The 20,657-nt window shown below is 42.0% G+C and overlaps 1 protein-coding gene across 1 annotated transcript in view; it reads left to right on the top strand.

Annotated features, from left to right (window-relative positions):
• Window positions 1–1,888: 1,888 nt before the first annotated feature.
• Window positions 1,889–20,657, top strand: part of MEDAG (mesenteric estrogen dependent adipogenesis) — a 34,462-nt gene continuing 15,693 nt past the window's right edge. Inside the window, exon 1 of the mRNA XM_020997222.2 lies at window positions 1,889–2,834. Coding sequence (XP_020852881.1) covers window positions 2,521–2,834 — 314 coding nt within the window. The 5' untranslated portion in view covers window positions 1,889–2,520. The remainder of the gene's footprint in view (window positions 2,835–20,657) is intronic.

The raw sequence follows: 20,657 nt of genomic DNA, 5'->3' as shown, positions 1-20,657 counted from the left end.
TCATAATGGAGTTAAGTGGGTACAGAACTGAATGAAGGGCCAGACCCAAAGCTGAGGAGTGTAGTTCACTTACATTGAATTTCAGGTGATTGCAGAAGCTACAAGTCAAACATCTAGCAGGAAGCTGGATAGCTTAGTTTATCCCACTCTGCCTTTCTTACCGAATTAACGCAATGAGTTTGTTTGAGGGTTAAATTCCTGCCTCTGACATATACTGACTTGTGACCCTGGGCGAGTCACTTAAACTCTCAGTGATGTAGGCAATTCCCTAAGACTTTAAGTTAACGAAAAGGTGCTGATCCATTGGTAGAAGGGGTTTTCTCACCAGGAAGTTCCCTACACCAATAAAATCCCAGTTTTAGTCCCCTGTCCCAGTCCCTGTCCATATTAATAAGTATGTTAATGCCCAGCTTCAGCAGTTATTATTCATTACAAGGAAGTTGCAGCTGGGCTTAATCACTATGTAGGAAGACGCAACACTGAAGAGAGGGTCATGTGCTCTTAGAACTACATTTACTATTGCCATCTCCCATAATAACGAATGTGGAGCTGTGGAAAGAACGCTACATTTGAAGTCAGAAGAGCTGAGTTGGAATCCCAGCTCAGCTACTACCCATGTTAATTTGGGCAAATTGATGAATCTCTCTGGGCTTCAATTTCCTCAGCCAGGATTCTGTCCAATTCTAAATCTGTGATCCTCTGCAAATTTTAAGAGAGTGATTTTAGAACTTTCTTTCTGCATCATAATGACTTCCAGTAAGGCAAAAGGAGCCCCTGAGAAATGACCTCTTTCCTCATCTGATCTCATAGGACTTTATACTACTTATTTGTACTTGACTCATTTAATTTTGTAATTCATAGTTATGAGCGCATGTCTTATCACCACTAATAGATTATATACTAATTGAGATCAGATATGGAGCTCTACATTACCTTGTATATACTTAAATATGTTCACATTGTCTCTCTAGATAGAATATAAGTTCCTTGAGGGCAGGGATCCTTTCATTTCAGTGACTAGCACAGTGCCTGGCACATTGTAAGTGCTTTATAATTAACTATTTGACTGATCTTCCCCAATGCCTAGGCATTTACTAAATATTTGTTGAATTACTTCTACATCAGCAAAATTACTAGTGAGGGGCTTAGGAACAGTGAAACGTTTGGAATTAGTTTCTTTCATGCCACTTACATTTCAGCCAGATTGAGGTTCAGGGTTCAGGGCATTCCATGTCCCATCTCTTTAGGATGCCTAGAATGGAGGTCTTCTACAACTCTTGCGACTCCACTGTTCCTTCAAGTTCGGCTCAAATGCCGCTTTCTACAAGTGGCTTATCCTGATCCTCATGCCCGCCCTCTCCCCCATAGAGAGTGCAGACACTTTGTATCTATTTTTGTGTTTGATTTGAGGCATACGTGTTGTTTTCCCCAATAGAATATAAGCTCCTTGAGGGCAGGGGCTGTTTCCTATTTGTCTTTCTTTGTGTCTCCAGAGTTTAGCACAACGCCTGACACGGTCAATGTTTGTTAATGAATGAGAGGGTGACTTGTGTGTGTGAATACCCTTTATTTGTTTCAGTGGAAGAAAGTTTCCCAGATGAGAACTGAATCTGGGTCAGGGTGTGAACATGAAGCCAGGGCCCGGGAGAAAAGGAGGAACGAGTGGAAAACAAACTTTTCGGCCAGAACTGAACGGGCTTGGCTCCCAGCAAGGAGAAAAGGCAGAAATCTGGTTGGTAGTGAATGAAATAAATGAGCAATGGGGGAGAAGTTTGCAGAGGGAAGCGGGAAAGGGAGCAAGTGGTGGGGAGCATTGCACCCAATCATCGTTATGGGGGCGTGGTTTCTTGGGCTCAGGCCAGCTGGAAAGACTTTGCCTCCTCCCGCCCGCCGAAGTCCAGATGCCTGAGCTGTGGTGCATTGGACCCGGGGGAGGCTCAGTCTCTTGAAGCCAGGGGTGGGGCCCTAAAGTCTGGGGATGCTAAACTGCGGACAGGGCTTAGATGAATAACCCTTGGCTGACAGCACGTATTGCGAGGTCAGCTTGTTCCAAGTCATAAGACCATGATAACTTGGAATCACAACATTTAGGGTCCTGCCTGTGGGCTGGGCAGGGACAAGGGGGCTGAGCTTAGCAGGGATAAAAGGACATCGTTAAGCCCCGGTCTTCTTTTTTCCCCTCTTAACTGGGCAGTTGCTTTGCGAGGTGAGGGCCAGTCTGAGAGGGGTGGAGGCAGGCAGCATCTCAGCAGTGGCCGGGGAGACAGCCCAGGACAGGCTAAGCAGATCACCAAAAGACTGGAGGAGCCAGATTAATACCCCAAGGCCAAGACTCCAGGAATTGAGAGCTCATCCACTTCAGAGCAGGGGTAGGAAGAAAGGGGAGGGGACTAGAGAGCAAAGGAAGAACTAGATAGACTTTTATTCCCTCTGGGAATTCCTGCTGCAGGGCTCGTGCTTGGCCAGGGCGGTGGAGGGCTCTTTTAGGTGCACAGAGGGGCTCAGGGTGAAAAGCGAGCAATGGCCGTGGCAGGGTGTGTGCAGCCGGCCGACTGGAGCGGGGTAGAGGAGGGCCCCCAGCCAGCCCGGCCCAGCCTGACCTCCATCTCTTCTGGGGATCTGCGGAGCCTGTGGACCTGTGACTGCGAGCTGGCCCTGCTGCCCCTGCAGCAGCTGCTGCACATGCAGCCCGGCTTCTTCCAGCTGCGGGGAGACCAGCTCCTGGTCCTGGGGCCTAGGCCTCAGGAGGCTCCACGTGGGGGTTTCAACGTCTTCTGCGACGGCTTCGTGCGCCTGGACCGGCAGCTCTACAGAGTCAGCAACTACTTAAAGAGGTGGGTGACCGAGTCTCAATGCCTGCATCCCATCTCTGCTTCCCCAGAACCCTGAACCCCCCTGGTTTCCAAAAGAACCTGCCCTCGCTTCTCTATTCTCCCTTCTCAGCTATCGAGGCTGAGCCATCCCTATTCTCCTGCAGCTTCGAAACCTCATGATTTCTTGCTTTGCCCAGCATCGGATGTTCGTCTCTTTTCTCCCAGTAACAGTTCCTGTATTTTGCATTGCATTTTCGCAGGTGCAGGTCAAAGGCCCTCTGGAAAGCACTAATTTTATGGTTTGGAAAATTGGGTGGGTATGCGACCCTGCACTGGGGCCTCCCGCGTCCAAATCGCTGAACAAATAGACTCCTTGGGACTGGATCTTTAACTGGGATTGCTGGAGTCAAAAGAAGTGAGTTCCTTTGGGGGAAGCATAGGCAGTTATGAAATGCTTATCCTCTGCTTTAGGCCTGCGGAGCGCTACCGAAATCTAAACTGCCCAGGATTTGGCCGGAGGGGAGGAGTGATCAATTTTGATTCTGTGAACCAGGGCTTTCACAGAGAGATACAGAAGTGGAATTTTGGTTCCATTCTGAAGTGCATATGCTGCGCATAGTAAACTCAAGCCTTGTCAGCTCACTAGAAATTTACAATTTAAACAAGCAACCAAGAACGGGCAATGACAGGAAGCAGTTGGACAGATGACTGACTAAATGGTGGTCAATGAATAGAATGGTTTATTATGGTTCAGAAATAGCGAGAGCTCTTCTCTAAGACAGAAAGGGCACCTTTGTAGTCCTTGCCTCTGACAAATATTGGCTGTGTGATCCTGGCTAAGTCACTTAATCTCTTTGTTCCAGGCAGTTCACTCAATCGCTGAGAAGCTGCTGAACAGCACTGGCAGAAGGATTTCCTCAAGGGGAGGGTGGGAACTAATGAAATCCAAGGTTCAGTCCTTGTCCCTATTAAAAGCAATAACAGAATGAATGGTCAGTGAATTGTAGAATGAAGAATAAATTGCTTGAGTAGTATGCTAGAATAGAATGGTGGAAGAAATTCATTCCAATTTAACAATAATTTATTGAGCACTTACTATGTGCCAGGCATGGAGGAGACAAAGACAAAAAGGAATTGGTCCCTGTCCTGAAAGGGCTTACATTTTATTGAGGGAAATTACATGTACACAGATAAGTAAATGCAAAATGTAAAGAGAATAAATATAAATTGTGTACAGAATAACTGGGGGTGGGGAGGAAAGAAGACACTAATAGCTAGGGGAATCAGGAAAGTTTTCTTCTAGGAAATGGCAGTATATCTGGACCTTGAATGGAGGAAGGGTGGAAATAGGAACTCCATGAGGAAGAGTTTAGGAGGCAGAGCTTTCTAGGTATGAGATAGAGGGAGAAGAGACTATGCAAACATCAAATCTTCTTCCACTTAGGAAACTCATTTTTATTGAAAAGGAAGGATTTTGAGGTTCTAATCAATGGAAGAAAGGGTGCTTGGTGAGCTGGGAAGTGGAGAACATCCTAAGCATAGGCTACTAACAAAGAAAATTTAAGAATAAGATGAAGGGGATGCTGAGTTGTTTTGCCTCCATGCACTGAAATTGGGCCATTTTGGAATTCTGGCTCAGAAACAGTGAAGTTGCTTTCATAAGAAATAAGTGCCTAGAGCAGGCCCAGGATGTGCATAAACTTTGACTAGCCCCCTCTATGACCTTAGAGGGAATGACCACCTACCACTAACATGAGTCACTCTTCAGATAGAAATGAATGATTGTGTTGGCTCTTCTGACTAGATAAATGTTTCCTGACACATGAACATTTTTTTTTTTTATCACCGACCTATCTAGTAATGATATTATGGTGACTGGTACTTGCAAAGAGCTATGCATAGTTCTCTCCAAAGAACCTACAATGTTAGCCTTTTAAAATAAGTTCTTTCCCTCATATTTGTTATTTTGTCTCACTTCTGGTAAGTTCTTGTTTTTCAAAATTTTTCTTCCTGTCTCAGGAACATCTATATTCTCCTACAAAGCACAAAATATACTCTTCCTCCTCCCCTTCCTCCTCCTTCCCCTCCTCTTTCTCCTTCCTCTTCTTCCCCCTTCTTCCTCCTTCTTCTTTCCCCTCTTTTTCCTTCCTCTTTCTCCTCCCCTCCTGCTCCTCCTCCTCCTTTCCCTAGTCCTCTTCTGTCTTCCCCTTCCTCCTCCCTCTCCTCATTTTTATCTTCTTTCCTTTCCCGTTCATCCTCCCCTTCCTCTTCTTCTTCTTCCTCTTCCACTAACCCAGATCAGCACCTGCTCTGCACCTTACAGTCTTAGAGCAGAGGTTTTTCACCTTGTTTATGTCATGAGCCCCTTTGTCAGTATGACAAAACTTACAGACCCCTTCTCAGAATCATGTTTTTAAAGCATAAAATGAAACCAGGTTACAAAGGAAACCAATTATATTGAAATACAGACCCAAATGCTAAAATTCCCAAGTTGATAGATCCCTGAAAGTCATCTACAGACCTGCAGGGGGTTTATGGACCCTAGGTTAAGAACTTATAGAGTTACTGGAGGCACTAAGTGACTTGCCCAGCATCCCATGGCCAAAGTGTGCCAGAGATGGTACTTGAACACAGGTCTTCCAACAGCTGGCTTTCAGAAGCTTCCAAAGCTGGCTGTCTAGTCACTACACCATGCTGTCTCCAAAATGGGTTGGTAACTTGCCCAAGCTACCCCAGATAGTTTGATTATAGGGCTGGACCTAGAACCCAAGTCCTTTGGATTTAGTCCCATGTTTTCTTGGCAATACCCAGTACTGACCCCTGTAGTTTTAAGGGCATTCCTTGGGCAATACCTACTACTGTACCACAGGCAAAATCTCCATTTAGCCATGCTTTCCAAAATCTAAAAACATAGATAAGGAATTTCTTTGGGGAGCAGCTGTTGTAAAATCTGCCTAAAATATGGACAAAGTTCTACCATTTTTGTTGAATTGATTTAACATTTCAACACCTTAACCTGCTTGTGCTTAACCCTATTACAGCCATGAGGTGTGGAAGAATTATGCCATAGAACTGGTCAGTAACATAATCAGAACTGAGAGAGCAGGAGAGCAGCTTCGGGCATTGAGTGAAAGCCCTAATAATAAAAAGCTTCTTCCAGCTGCTACAGCCCTACAGAGAGAGGTAAAGTCATGAGGAGACACACACACACACACACACACACACACCCCACACAGAGAAAGAGAGAGATAGGCAATGGACATTTACAATGGTGGGAATGGTGATGGAGAGAGAGAGAGAGAGAGAGAGAGAGAGAGAGAGAGAGAGAGAGAGAGAGACAGAGAGAGTGCTTAGGATACAAGTGGGACAAAAGGGGTAGAGTGGCTGTACAATAAAGAGTTAGCACATTCTTCTTCAAACTCCCTTCCACCATCCAGTTAGTCTCCAAATCTTATCAACTCTATTTCTATAGCCTGTCTCATATTTGTCCTCTTCTTCCTATTTAAATGGCCATCATGCTCATCAGGCCCTTATCACGTCGGCTATTGCAATGGCTTCCTAATTGCTTTCCTTACTTCTAATCTCTCCCCTTTCCAATCCATCTTCCACATAGCTACTAAAGGTAATCTTCCTAAAAAACAAGTCTAACCATGTCATTCTCTAGCTCAAGAAGCTTCAGAGGCTTCCTTTTGCCTGTAGGGAAAAATACAAAATCTCTGTGGCATTTAAAGCCTTTTACAATTTGAATATTTTTCTAGATATATCACTCTGCTTCATGTACTGTCCAGCGAAACTGGCCAAATTGCTATTCTCCAAACACAGTATTCTGTCTCCTGCTTTTGTATAGGTTTGCAGAGGCTAGAATGTACTCTACCTTCACCTCTTAGAATCCTTTGCTTCCTTTGAGGCTCAACTCATGAGGGCACTCATACAGGAAGCCTTTCCTGATCCCTGTAGGTCAGGGGTGCTTAACCTGGGATCCATGGATAGATTTCAAGCGGCCCATGAACTTAGATGGGAAAAAGTTACATCTCTATTTTCACTAACCTCTAATGGAAATTGACCACTTCCTTCAATTATTAATGCAGGCAACAAATATTTTTTTTCTGAGAAGAGGTCCATAGGTTTCACCATACTTCCAGAGGGGTTCATGACACACACACACACACACACACACACACACACACACACACACACACACAAGTCAAGAACCTTGCTCTCTGTCCTCCTCAAATTATATTGTAATTACATATCTCTATAAATGTTACATTCTTCAGTAGAATGTAAATGCCTTTAGGGCAGGCACTGTTTTGTTTTTCATTTTGTCTTGTATGTCCAGCAGCTGGGACAGTAACCTGAACATAATAAGTGCTTAATGTTTGGTGATTGAATTGAACTTAAAAGTTGGTTTAAACATGATATAAACACAATGGAATTATTCTTTCATTTAAAGCTGCCTTGGGATGTTGAAGAAGGACCTATGTTCCTTTTGCATTTACTTTGCTGTGTATTTATTTGTATCCCTTCTTATTGCCCCTGCCGCATTATAAATTACTGAAAGTCAATGACCACCGAGGGGCTAAGTACATCCTTACTGCCTATTTGTTAAATGAGTGAATGAATGAAATGAATGACTGTGATAATGGCTCAAACCACTGGTGAACACCTTTAGGTATGAAAACTGCACCTGATGATGACGGGGTGGAGAGAAGGGGACAGGAAGGAGAGATGTTGTAGAAGTGGAATTGATAATATTCAACAATGATTGCATAAAGAGGAGGGATAACTTAACATTTGTAAACCTGGGACTGGAAAAATGGTAATGTCTTCAAAAGATATAGGAAAGTTAGAAAGAGAAAGTTTAACAGGAAAGAGAATGAGTTCTATTTGGGGTGCATTGATTTGTTTTCTCCCATTTTATTTTTTCTCAATTACATGTACATTTTTTAACATTCATTTTTTAAAATTTTGAGCTCCAAATTTTCTCCCTCCCTTCTCTTCCTCCCTACTCCTCGAGAAGATAAGCAATTTGATATAGATTTTACCTGTGCAGTCATGCAAAACATATTAGCTATGTTGTGAAAGAAAGCACAGACTAAAAGAAATAAGAAAAATAAAGAAAGTTAAAAAAAGTGTGTTTCAATCTGCATTCAGATTCTATCAGTTCTTTCTCTGGAGATGGATAGTATTTTTCATTGCAAGTCCTTTGGAATTGTCTTGGATCATTGTATTGCTGAGAATAGGCAAGTCATTCACAGTTGACTATTGTACAACGTTGCTGTTAATATGTGCAAAGTTCTCCTGGTTCTGCTCACTTCACTTGGGTGCATTGATTTTAATATGTCTATAGGACATAGATTTGGAAATGTCCAACTGGCAGTTAGAGACACAAAACTGGAGCTCAGGAGGGATTTAGGGGTAGAGATGCACATGAGCTAGAGGTGGTAATTGAATCATGGGAACTAATGAGGTTGTCAAGAGAGAAGCTAGAAGAGGATTCAGGACATATTCCTGGGGTGCACCCACATGTTGGGGACAGGACCTGTATGCTGATCTTGCAAAAGAGCTCTGAAGAGTGGCCAAACAGGTAGGAGGAAAATCAGGAGACATCAGCGTCATGAAATCCCAGGGAGGAGAGGATCGTCAACAGTGTCAGAGGTTACAGAGTGGTCTACAGGAAAATGAGAAGTAAGAAGATTTTTGACAATTAAGAGGTCATTGATAACTTTGGAGAGATCAGTTTCAGTTGAGTGGTGATGATAGAATCCATCACAATCGTATACCACAACTTACTCAGCCATTCCCCAACTGATGGGCCTCCTCTCAATTTCCAAAAGAATTGCCTTGTTGCAGTGAGAACTCAATTGAGACTAGATACCATGACTTTGTAAGGGCCCCAGTCATCAGGGTTGTGAGACTTCACATGTTCAATGTCATACGAATGAAAATAAGAAGGAAAATGGCAGGGCTAATTGGGTATTAGGGTTTGGTAAGGAATGTGTTCTGATAGCTTGATTGAGCAAGGGATTTGAGAATAGAGAACAGGGTATAGCTGAATTCCGGGGTCAAGATTAGGAAGAGAGGAAAATGAAGCCAGAGCAAAAGTGATGGCCCAAGAAAGCAGAAACGATGGTTGGAGGGACTGGTGGTCATGGTCAGGATAAGAAATAGGTTGGGGGGGGCAGCTAGGTGGTGCAATGGATAGAACTCTGGCCTTGGAGCCAGGAGGACCTGAGTTCAATCCAGTCTCAGACACTTGACACTTACTAGCTGTGTGACCCTGGGCAAGTCACTTAACCCCGATTGCCTCACCAAAAAAAAAAAAAAAAGAAAAGAAATAGGTTGAGGAGAAGTGAGACACAGAGAAGGATGAAATGATAGGAGGTTATGGTCAGATAGAGAAATGTGAGTTAGTAATATCATTCATTATTATTTTAGAAGAACCTAAATAAGCAGCCCAAGAATAATCATTCCCTTTTTGTAGCTTCTTTCTGTGGTGTTAAGGATAGAATGTTGGTCTCAAAGCCATAGAGATCTGGGTTTGAGTTCTGCTTCTAATGCTAGTTGTGTGAACCTGAGTGAATTACTTAGGCCTCAGTTTCTTTATCTGTAAAATGGGAACATTAATAGCTCTTCCCCTGCAGAGTTGGCGTGAGTATAAATATGAACTATGATTCTTAACTTCTCAGGGTCGTATGGAGTACACAGAAGCTTTTATTTCTCTAGATTATCTTGGAGATGTCACAGAGCCTGAAAGATACAGCCTTGAGGAGGTGACCTTGTTAAGTATTCTTCGTTTGTTGGAATTATAATGAGGTTCTCCTGTTTAATTCATCTGTACCTTTTAATCACTGTCTTGCCCAGGTGTTTTCCTGCAACTATGACAAGATGAAGCAGGAAATGATAGAAGGGGTGTGTGTGTGTGTGTGTGTGTGTAACTTCCACCTTCTCATCCTCCAGATATTATTACCTTATAACCTATAAGTCACCAGCACATTTTGTCCAGAGTCCCCCAAAGCAGAGGCATAGTTTTGGTCAATGGAACATGTTATTAGTAGCAAAGAGGTTAGAGTTGAGTTAATACTTGAAGAATTGAACCTTGTTATACTTATTCAGCTCCTTGAAGGCAGGGAGGGACTGGGGCTGGTTTCATTTTTGCGTTCCTCATGCCTTGTCCCCTTAGTGTACATGATATATTCTCTGTAGTGGTGGTGCTCACTGAGTACATCTGAACCACAGATTGAGAGAACAGGAGTGATTTAGTCAGCCCTATTTGCATTACTTCTTACCAGGTGCAGATTTAAAAATTCACTTGAAGGAGTTTGACCTAACTATTGTGATAAAAATTATCTGAGGGATCTATTGATTAGGTATTGCTGCCAATCATTGAATCAACACAGAAATAATTATCTGCAGATTTCGTTTATGCTCAGAGTGCAGGCTCATTTGTAAAAAAGTCAAGAGAGCCTAGAGCATCAGCTTCTGGAACCTTAATATAAACTGGAAATATGTAAGCGGCATAGAAAAAGGGAATTTTATAGAAAGCAAAAGGGGAAGATAAGGGTATACATGTCTTGGAAACAAGTAAAGGGGGGGGGGAGGGTGATGGGGAAAATAAAGACACTCACCAACTGGTCAGAACAAGAGCTGTGGTTTCTTTCCCAGCCTTGATTTTGCAGGCAATGTGACCTTTGAGCTTCCAGGAACAATGTCTGGAAGCTCAAAATAGACCCTGGGGCAATATTCTGTTCTCATCATAATGACGGCAAGAAGGTAGAGCCAGAATTTCTTTCCCATCACAGTCTTTCTCTTATCATAGTTTAGCGAGAGGCCAGAGCCACAGACAGAAATTCTCTTGTCATACTATCCACACAGGAAAAAACAAGCGGATGAAGAAAATGTATTGTTCTGTGTGCTCCAGCAACACATATACCAAAAAAGAATATCTGTTGTTTAGAATAGGATATGCATTTGCAGCAACAACCTTAACAGCATTGTTCTCTCAGTAAATCTTGAGCAGAGAGCTTAGAAAGACAGGGGACTGGGCACAGAGTTGAAGAGGTCTTTGTTAGGGGGTTGACTGGCCTTTGAGAGATTGCTACTCTCTAAAGCAAGGTCCTTCATTTGTATCATTGATATTCTTCCAGCCGTGCTGTGTTTTTGTGAGTCATGTAATGCCATAATCCCTAAAGTATTCGCATTGTAGGTTACCCGGAGGGCAGTGGAAAGACACATGTTGGGCATTAGTAGGTTGCTGCATGTTACTAACAAATACTTACTCAAGAGAAGGGGTATAGAGGATGCCAGAGAGCTGTGTGGTTGGACAAGAACTGGAGTGTGTCATATAGCAAGAGAAGAGAGCTGATTGAAAGACTATGTGGCCCATTGATGTCCATGTGCTGTCAGGAGATCCAGCATTTCGGTGGAATATTTATGAGAAGATATGCATGAGACTTACACAGGATGGGAAGGTGTAACCTGAAGGGTCAATCTTGAATCTGCTTTCCTAAGCAGACCTCACTGTTACTTTTCCTAGGAAGGAAGAAAACAAGCATTTATTAAGTGCCTATTGCATGCACTGTGCTAAATGTTTTACAAATATTATCTCGTTTGATCTTCACAACAACCCTTTGAGGTAGGTGCTATTATTATCCCCATTTTATGGTTGAGGCAGGCAGAGGTTAAGTGACTTGCCCAGGGTCAAACAGCTAGTAAGTGTCTAAGGTAGGATTTGAACTCAGACCTTCATGACTTCAGGCCCACTGCTTTTTCCATTGTGCCACCTAGCTGCTTCTAGACTCCAGCTTGCCTAGACTCATTCCCCAATAGTTTGCATATTCTGGCCCCTCTTACCCTCCCTATCTCTGTGATATGCAGTCTCTGCCTGTTGAAGGACAACCCCCCTCCTCAGCCCACTATCCATGTGTATTACCTCATTCTTATCCACATCAACCCTACCTCCACATCCCACTCCCCCTCTGTGTCCTATTCCAGATCTTCTTACGCCTTCCATTATGCTCCATAATTCACAAACTCCTTGTCACCTTACATGACTTCCTGTCTTGCTCCTTCCATCACTGAGAACTGGCTTTCCCAGGATGATAGTCCATCCTTGGGTACCTGCTTTTGCAGTCATGTAGTCATGCTATACTTTCACTCCTACACCGCACCCCCTGCCCACTCATTGGTCATAACAGGGGAATTAGAATAATTCTTTCTCCTCCTTGCTGCTTCCAGACTCTTCTTTCACTGATCTCCTTTTCTGAGTTTCATTCCAACCAAATTTATCCTCTAATTCTGATTCTGGTAGCTGTTATCTACCAACTTTCAGGACATTGTCCTTCCTTTCTCAATGAGTTCAGTGTCTGGCTCAGTCTTCCTCTTCATCTCAGCTCCTTTCTTCATTTTAGAGGATGTTGACATACATATTTTTTCTTCGTAATTTTTGTCTTTTAACAAATATCTGTTTTTTATTTTGAGTTCCAAATTATCTCCTTCCCTCCGTCCCTCCCCCACCCATTTAAGAAGGCAAGCAATTTATACCCATTTACATAAGAAGTCATACAAAATATATGTCTATATGAGCCATTCAACATACATATTGATGCTCCCTCAGATACCCTTGCTTCCCAATTACTCAGTCTGCTTAGCTCCTGTGACCAACTCCTTCACTCTACCTCTGCTACACACTGGGTTAGTCATATCCTTGATATTGGTGTCTATTCTTTCTAGATTCTCCATCCTACACACTGTGGCACTTGTTCCAAACCTTCTTTGCTTTCCTCAAACCTCCCATGGCACCCCTCCCCCAGCCATCTTTGCTGACTTCGTCACCTCATACTCCACAGGAAAAACTGAAGCCATTTGCCAAGAGCTCCATTTTCTTCCCTCCTCCTCACCTCATGTTCTCTGACTTCCCACTATATCCTCCTTCATTCCAGTCTGTGGTGATGAGGTGTACTTTCTCCTTTCCAAGGCCAACTTATATCCACCCTTGATCTCATCCCTTCCCATCTTCTCCAACAAAATGCCTCCACTATCATCCCCATATTTTATCTTATCTTCAGTCTCTCCTTATTTACTTGTTCTTTCCTGCTGCCTTAAAATATGCCCATGTTACCATCATTCTCAACCCCCCCCACCCTAAAACCAAAAATGAACCTTATTTGATCTGACCATCCCATTCTCTGCTAAATTCCTTGGAAAGATGATTTATTCTCCCTACCCCAACTTTCTTGCTTCTAAACTGCCCTGACATCTGGCTTCTGATCTCACTATTCAACTGAAACTTCCCTCTCCAGAGTGACCAGTAGTCTCTTAATCCCCATATCTCATGGCCTTTCCTCAATTTTCATGTTTCTCTAACTCTAGCACTTGATGGAATTGACCATCTTCTCCTCTTGAATTTTTTCTCCTCTCTAGGTTTTCGTGACTCTCTTCTCTCTTAATTCTCCTAGCTGTCTACCTGCGCCTTCTTTGGATCTTCATGTTATACCTAGAAACTGTGGCTGCTCCCTAAGGCTGTCTCCTAGGCCCTCATCTCTCTATACCATGGGTGGGAAGCCTTTGGCCTTGAGACCATATGTGGCCCTCTAGGTCCTCAAGTGCAGCCCTTTGACTGAATCCAAACTTCACAGAACAAATCACCTTTTTAAAAGGATTTGTTCTGTGAAACTTTGACTCAGTCAAAAGGCCTCACCCAAGGTTCCCCATCCCTGCGTGCTCTTTCACTTGGTTACCTCATCAGCTTCCATGGGTTCAATTATTGTCTGTATGATGACAATTCCTAGATTTATCTATTTATCCAGCCCTCATATCTCACCTGAGTACCATTCCTGCATTTGCAGGGCCTTATTAAGGCTTAGAGCTTTGATAACCCACAAACATAAAAACTCAACAGTCTAAAACAGAACTTGTCTTTTTTCCAAAACACTCCTCTCTTCAAAACTCTCTATTACTGTTGAGGGCACCACCATCTTTCCAATCACTTAGCATCACAGCCTATATGTCATCCTCAACTCCTCACTCTTTCACTTACCCCAAATATCCATCATTTGCCAAACCTGAAAATTCTAACTCTAGGCCATCTGTCTCCTTTTCTCCATTCACATAGCCACTAACTTAGATCAGGCCCTTTTAGATCACGTCTCATCTGCACTACGGCCTTCTAGTTGGACTTCCTGTCTCAAGTTTCTGCTCACTTCAGTTCATCCTCAAAGTGATTTTCTTAAAATATACGTCTAATCATGCCCTCTATTCAATGAACTCCAAAATCTCCTTTTAGTTTCAGGATCAAATATAAATTTCTCTATTTGGCATTTAAAGCTCTTTACAAACTGCGTCCTTCATATCTTTCTAGTATTTTAACACATTATTTCCCTCCACTCCTCTGTGGCCCAGTCAGACTAGCCTGCTTGCTAATCCTCTCCAATGATGCCCCATCTCCTTGTCTTTATGCCTTCAAATTGGCTACTCCCCATACCTGGATTTCTCTCCTTCCTCACCTGTTTCAGAAACCTCAACTTCCTTCAAGGCTTCTGTAGCAGGACTTTCCTGGGCCCCCAGGCTACTGCTGCCTTCTCTTCTAAAATTACCTTCCATCTATTCTGTACATATCTTTTATTTGCTTATCTATGTACATGTTGTCTCTTCCGTTAGAATGGAAACTTCTTGAAGGCAGAGACTATTTTTGCTCTTTCTTTGCCTAACAGTGCCTGACACATTTTAAGTTCTTAATAAATAATTGTTAATTAATTGATTGGTTATAATCTGTACCCTTAGTGGGTTATTACCCAAATTAATGAAATCACAGATTCATTGAAGTCAGGTTTTAATAAAAAATATGGGTTTCTCTCTAAAATTTAAGAGAGAAATACATTATAGAATCTTTTTTTTGTTGTTGTCCAGTCATTTCAGTCATGTCTGACTCTTCGTGACCCCCTTTGCGATTTTCTTGGTAAAGATACTGGAGTGGTTTGTCATTTCCTTCTCTAGCTCATTGTACAGATGAGGAAACGAGGTCATAATAATATAATGACTGGCACGTAGTAGGTGTTTAATAAATGTTTCTTGTTGTCTTTAGCCAAGCATAGAAAATTACAGCCCAAAAGTACTTTTGGACCAAGTTAAGAGCCACTTAAGAAAAGACATTTTGGTGGATTCTTCTCATCTTTAGCTCTTGACCTTGATCACTAATGATAGCTTCAGCAAATATAATAAATATTAAACATACAGAAGCAATATTTGCATTCTTAATTCAGAAATATTCACTGATTAAAGATTAAAGAATTAGTCCATAATGTAGTCAATCAATGCACATCTAAAATAACCTAAAGCATGTAAATGCAGGAAGCCTAGATTGCTACAGGATTTACTTCTTTGTTCTTCTGGTCTTCATTAATGACTTTTTTCTTAAAGGTCAAATTTCATTAAAATGAACTCTAAGGGCCTGCTCACATCGTTTTGTTTCACTAACATTTTGTTGTGCTGAAAATTATGCCATTGTGTGTGGCTCAGAAACCTTTGAACTAAAGATATTTTTGGTGAATTTGATTGGTGTTTAGATGGGGCATCTGTTTAGTAGGGATTATGCAAGCTACTTTCAGTAAACTGTGATCCAGTGTTCTATTAATTAGAATTTTCTATTGATGGGCCCAATAACAAGGACATTTTCACTAAGGCCCTGAAAGACCCTGAAATGTTTTCTGAATCAACAAAGCAAGATCATTTGTATTTGGATTCTTTGAAAAAATACTCTCTATTAACCAAAATATTTGATTAATGAGAACACCTCATTCCCTCTCAGCCATGCCCAGAAAAGAGATGAAATTCCATTTCCACTGAATTGAGCCCCAAATAGGGGAAGCATATCTTGGTGTACATTAAAATAAATTCTGATAAAGAAGCATTCCCTAAAATACTAGAGGGAAATGGATATTCTCCTAGCTTCTGACAATTTCTTCATTGAGATTTACCATGTTGTATTCAGCAGAGTAGGTTCAATTTTACCTTTTTCTTCTAAGCTGTGCTTTCAGTACAGGGGGTCCTCCTTTTCTGAGTCCCCACAATTAGGCAGGAGCACTAGTGAAAATTACAGGTGGTGGGGGAACCTCTGTATATACAGTATCAGGTTCTTGAAGTATATCATGGTTTCATGAGGCCTGAGAATCTAACCATTTATGTATGACATAGGGAAAAATGCATTCTGCGTTTGGGGGCTATGGGGACTGATTTTTCTCAGCTCCATTGACTCATAGGTCTGTCCTTGAGAGCTGTGTGACCTATGAACTACAGGCTCCCCATAGAGGGGAAACATCTCTTCAAACATGAGCTGAAGGCTATGATTTTCATGTCAAACCCTGTAAAGGCAGCCAACAAGAGACAAATCATTCCAAGCTTTCTCTGCCCATGTTTACATGTGGGGAACAAACTGGCTGCATCCCGGCCAAGGAGAGTCAGTGTTGTTGGCCATAACCAGCCTGATCCATGTAGCCATATGCACTACAGTTGGATCAGCCATATGGGGAACTCCCTCAGTGGGCTGGGGTGCATGTTGGCCCACCATGCCCATGAATGTGTAGGGGAACAGTCTGTTTGGTTCCATGCAGATATGGCTTATTTAGAGAATCGTGTCCAGAATAAAAGCTATGGACAGAGCTAGGTGGTATAGTTGATAGAGTGAAGGATTTGGGAATCAGGAAGACCTGAGTGTGAATTCTGCATCACTCACTAGTTATGTGAGTCTGGGCAAGTCACTTAATCTCTCTCAGCCTCAGTTTCCTCATCTGTAAAAATGCTGATGATAATAGCACCCTAGCTTTCAGGTTTATTGTGAAGATTAAATGAGATAATGTATATAAAGTGCTTTGCAAACCTTAGAGCTATATAAATGATAGCCATTATTATATAACCAGTCCATTCTTGACCCTGTCCTGTTCAATATCTTTATCAATGACTTGGATTAGTGAATGAATGAATAAATCTTTAGTAAGTGCTAAGTATATGTCTAAGTATGATATACAAATACCACACAAAGATAAAGAGAGAGATAATCCCTATCTTCAAGGTATTTTAATTACAATATGGGAAAACAGTATGTGTAGGGGGGGTGCGAGTGGGGGAGTGGGAGGGGTTGATCAGGGAAAGATGTTTTGATCTAGGGAGCTGAAGAAATGATGAGTTGATGTACATTTCAGAATTGGTACTATACTGATTTGATGAATGAAGACAAATGGCATGGTTATCCTTTAAAAATGACAGAAAAGCTATCGCAAACACAAGCCAACCCTGTTTAACATCATTCATCAGTTCCATTAAAACATGATGAAAGTATCAGAATCAAGGGGAGAGTTTATTCCATTGGGACAGAACTGATCCAGTTGGAAGGGAACCCTCTAAGTAGGAATACTGAAACACATAGGATATAGGGCAGAGTGGGAGAGAAAGGTCCGCTGATTTCAACAGATGGTCTGAGGTGTTTCAGTGGAGTTTGGTGAGCAGAGTTATTGTGTGGTGGTGTTGGTTTTATGGGAGGATGTGGACAAGAGTTTCACAAGATAAATAGCTTGGATGGGTTGAGATTTTGGATGGGTTGATGAGATCACAGATCTATCCAAGGATGAATGTGTTGGTGGTAGTAAAGGGAATTTGTGTGCCTATAAACTGGATAACAGAAATGTTCAGTTGCCCAATGGTCCATGTTGTTGTTGAGTTGTTTCAATTGTGTCTGACTCTTTGTGACCTCATTTGGGTTGGGTTTTTTTTTTTGGCAGAGATACTGGAGTGGTTTGCCATTTCCTTCTCCATTCTCCATTTTACAGATGAGGGGAGTGAGACAAACAGGGGTAAATGACTTGCCCAGGGTTACACAGCTAGTAACTAGTGTGTGAGGCCGGATTTGAACTCAAGAAGATAATGAATCCAGGCACAGCACTCTATCCACTTGGCTCCTAGCTGCCTCCAGCTTTTCCCAAACAGTCTTTTTTTCTAGAATGGAGTGGCAGGCAAGCTTTACTTATTTCAGACAAATTGTACCAGATAGAATCTGTTTCTGTAGGTTCCCCTGTCCTTGTTTGCTATACTCTAATATACACTTTCCCTGGTACTAGAGTAAGCACACTGTGACCTGCTCACATAAATCTTTATGACACTATAGGAGGTGATCCCAGATAAATGGCAGCCCCATTCCCCAGCCTCTTCTAGTCCAGAGCTCCCATATCTTAGTGCCCTTCCTCTCAGTAGCTGGATTCTTAGGCACTTTTAAGTCAAGGCTGGTTTCATGCCCATCACCTTTCTCTGTAACCCAACAGCTGACATTCTCCCTTTGCACCCTTAAATTCTCCCTCACTAGCTTCAGTTCAGACAGGGGTGAGAATTGGGCTCATGGGAATGGCTATAGCCATATCTCTCTTTACCATCCTTATAAACAGCCAGTTTTTTTTTTTACAAGAATGAAGATTTTACAAAACTTAACAGGTTGGTATGATGAGCTCAAATGAACAAAATTACATGCAAGAGGGATCCTTCTGCATCTAGGTTAAAACCCAGTTGTACAAAACAAGATGGGGAAACATCTGGATTAATAAGCACGTTATGTGAAACACACATGCGTGTACATGTACACACATGCACACCCTCACATCCCCCCATGCTTATGCTTGTGCCCTCCTCAAATCTCCCACACCCACAGACCCCCATCTCTACAGACCCTTTCCCCCTTCCCCACCCAACCACCATCACCAAAACCATTTACAGGTTTTAGTTGACTAGAGACTTATTATATGACCCAAAAGGCTGCTGGGAAAATGAATGCAATCTTAAGCTGTATTAACAGAAAAATGGTGCCCAGATCAAGGAAGAAGCATTTATTTAGCACCTACTCCATGCCTGGCACTGTGCTAAACACTTTATAAATACTGTATCATTTGATCTTTACAACCCTGGGAGGTAAGTGCTCTTATTATCTCCATCTTACAGCTGAGAAAAAATGACTTGCCTAGGATTATACAGCTAGTGTGTGTCCAAGGCTAGATTTGAACTCAGGTCTTTCTGACTCTAGGCCTTGTGCCACCTAATCATTTTTACTAGTCTACCACTTAGACTATGGCACTTACTTTTAGGATCAAACATTAACTCTTCTGTTTAGCATTTAAAGTCCTTCCCATCCTCATCCCAATCTATATATCTAGCCTTATTCATATACTTGTAGTCTGGCTGAATGGCCTTGGGGTTCCTCATGAGCAACATTCTATATCCTATCTCCACACTTTTGCACAGGCTGTCCCCTGTGCCTGGAGCACACTCCCTCTCACTCGAGTGGTTAAAATCCTTAGTTTCCCTCAAGGCTCAGCTGTAGCCCCAGCTCCTTCATGAAGCCTTTCCTGAGGCCCCCGAGTTGTTACTGCTTCCCCTTCCTCCAGTTACCTTGTATTTATTCTGCACATGCTGAAATATAAAGATATCAGATGAGAGACTTTCAGATTTTTCCTTGTATCCCCACTACCTAGCACAGTGCAGTGCACATCACGGGTGTTTAATAAAGGTTTGTTAATTGGTTGATTGAATGACCTGCTGTATTTTGCATTGGAATATTTATCTTGTCTGTGTGGAGTAAAGTGCTCCATTCAGGAGTGTTGTTTTGAGAGAGATGTTGACTGTGTGACTGCACAGACCACTTAACCTCTCTGTGTTTCACTTTCTTCATATTTAAAATGAGGGGTTTGGACCAGATGGTCACTAAAGTCCCTTCCAGCTCTAGATTAAATCTTATGAGCCTTGGCGTGCACCACCCGAGAAGAGTCTGTAAATGATGTCATTTGAGGAGTAGCCAAAGGGACTGGGAATATTTAGCTTGATGATGGGAGGTGGATCATAATTGCCTTTAAACACTTCAAGGATCTTCACATAGAACATAGATTAAACTGGAGGCAGAGAATCTTTTTTGAGGCAGCTTATTAGTGCAATGGACCATCTGAGTGAGAAGATCCGAGTTCAAATCCTTCTTCATACATGTACTAGCTGTATGACCTTGGGCAAGTCACTTAACCTCAGCCTTGGTTTTGTCTTCTATAAAATGATGATAATAAAAGTACTTAACTCACAGGGTTATTGTGAGGATAAAATGAGATAATATATGTAAAACATTCTATAAATCTTAAACCACTATTTGCTTCTAGCTATTAACTATTTTTTTTCATTAGAAGTCATGTCCAGAAGACTCTATCAGGTGGCAAACTGTCTTAAACAGTGGAAATTATGTGGACCGAATGAACGTGTCAGACTTTTTTCCCATGATGCATAGGTTCAGAAGCAAAGCAAACCAACCACACAAAAGATGTCAATCACAGAATTATACAGAGTTTGAGATTTGGATGGAGCTTTAGGGGCTATCTTGCCCAACCCCTTCCTGAAGGACTCTCTACTATTAGATATTCTTGTTATTTATCCAAACTTTTTAAAAAAATGTGAAGCAAATACAGTTTAATTCCTTTAAAAAATACTGTTGCATTCCTGCTAATTTATGAAAAAAATTAAATATGATATAAACATAATTTAATGAAATTTTTTTAAGGGCAGCTAGGCAGCTCAATGGATAGCGTACAGGGCCTGGAGTCAGGAAGATTCATCTTCCTGAATTCAAATTTAGCTTCAGATACTTACCAACTGTGTGACCCTAGGCAAGTCACTTAACCCCATTTGCCTCAGTTTCCTCATCTGTAAAATGAGCTGGAAAAGGAAATGGCAAACCTCTCCAATATCATTGCCAAGAAAACCCCAAATGGAATCATGAAGAGCCAGACATGACTGAAAAACACCTGAAGAACAAAAATAAGTTTGCTTGTTTTA

Source organism: Phascolarctos cinereus, unplaced genomic scaffold, assembly GCF_003287225.1.
Source record: "Phascolarctos cinereus isolate Bilbo 61053 unplaced genomic scaffold, phaCin_HiC Scaffold_726;HRSCAF=1367, whole genome shotgun sequence".
Taxonomy (NCBI): domain Eukaryota; kingdom Metazoa; phylum Chordata; class Mammalia; order Diprotodontia; family Phascolarctidae; genus Phascolarctos; species Phascolarctos cinereus.
Note: the sequence above shows the minus strand (reverse complement) of the source record. Positions and strands in the feature narration are given on the sequence as shown.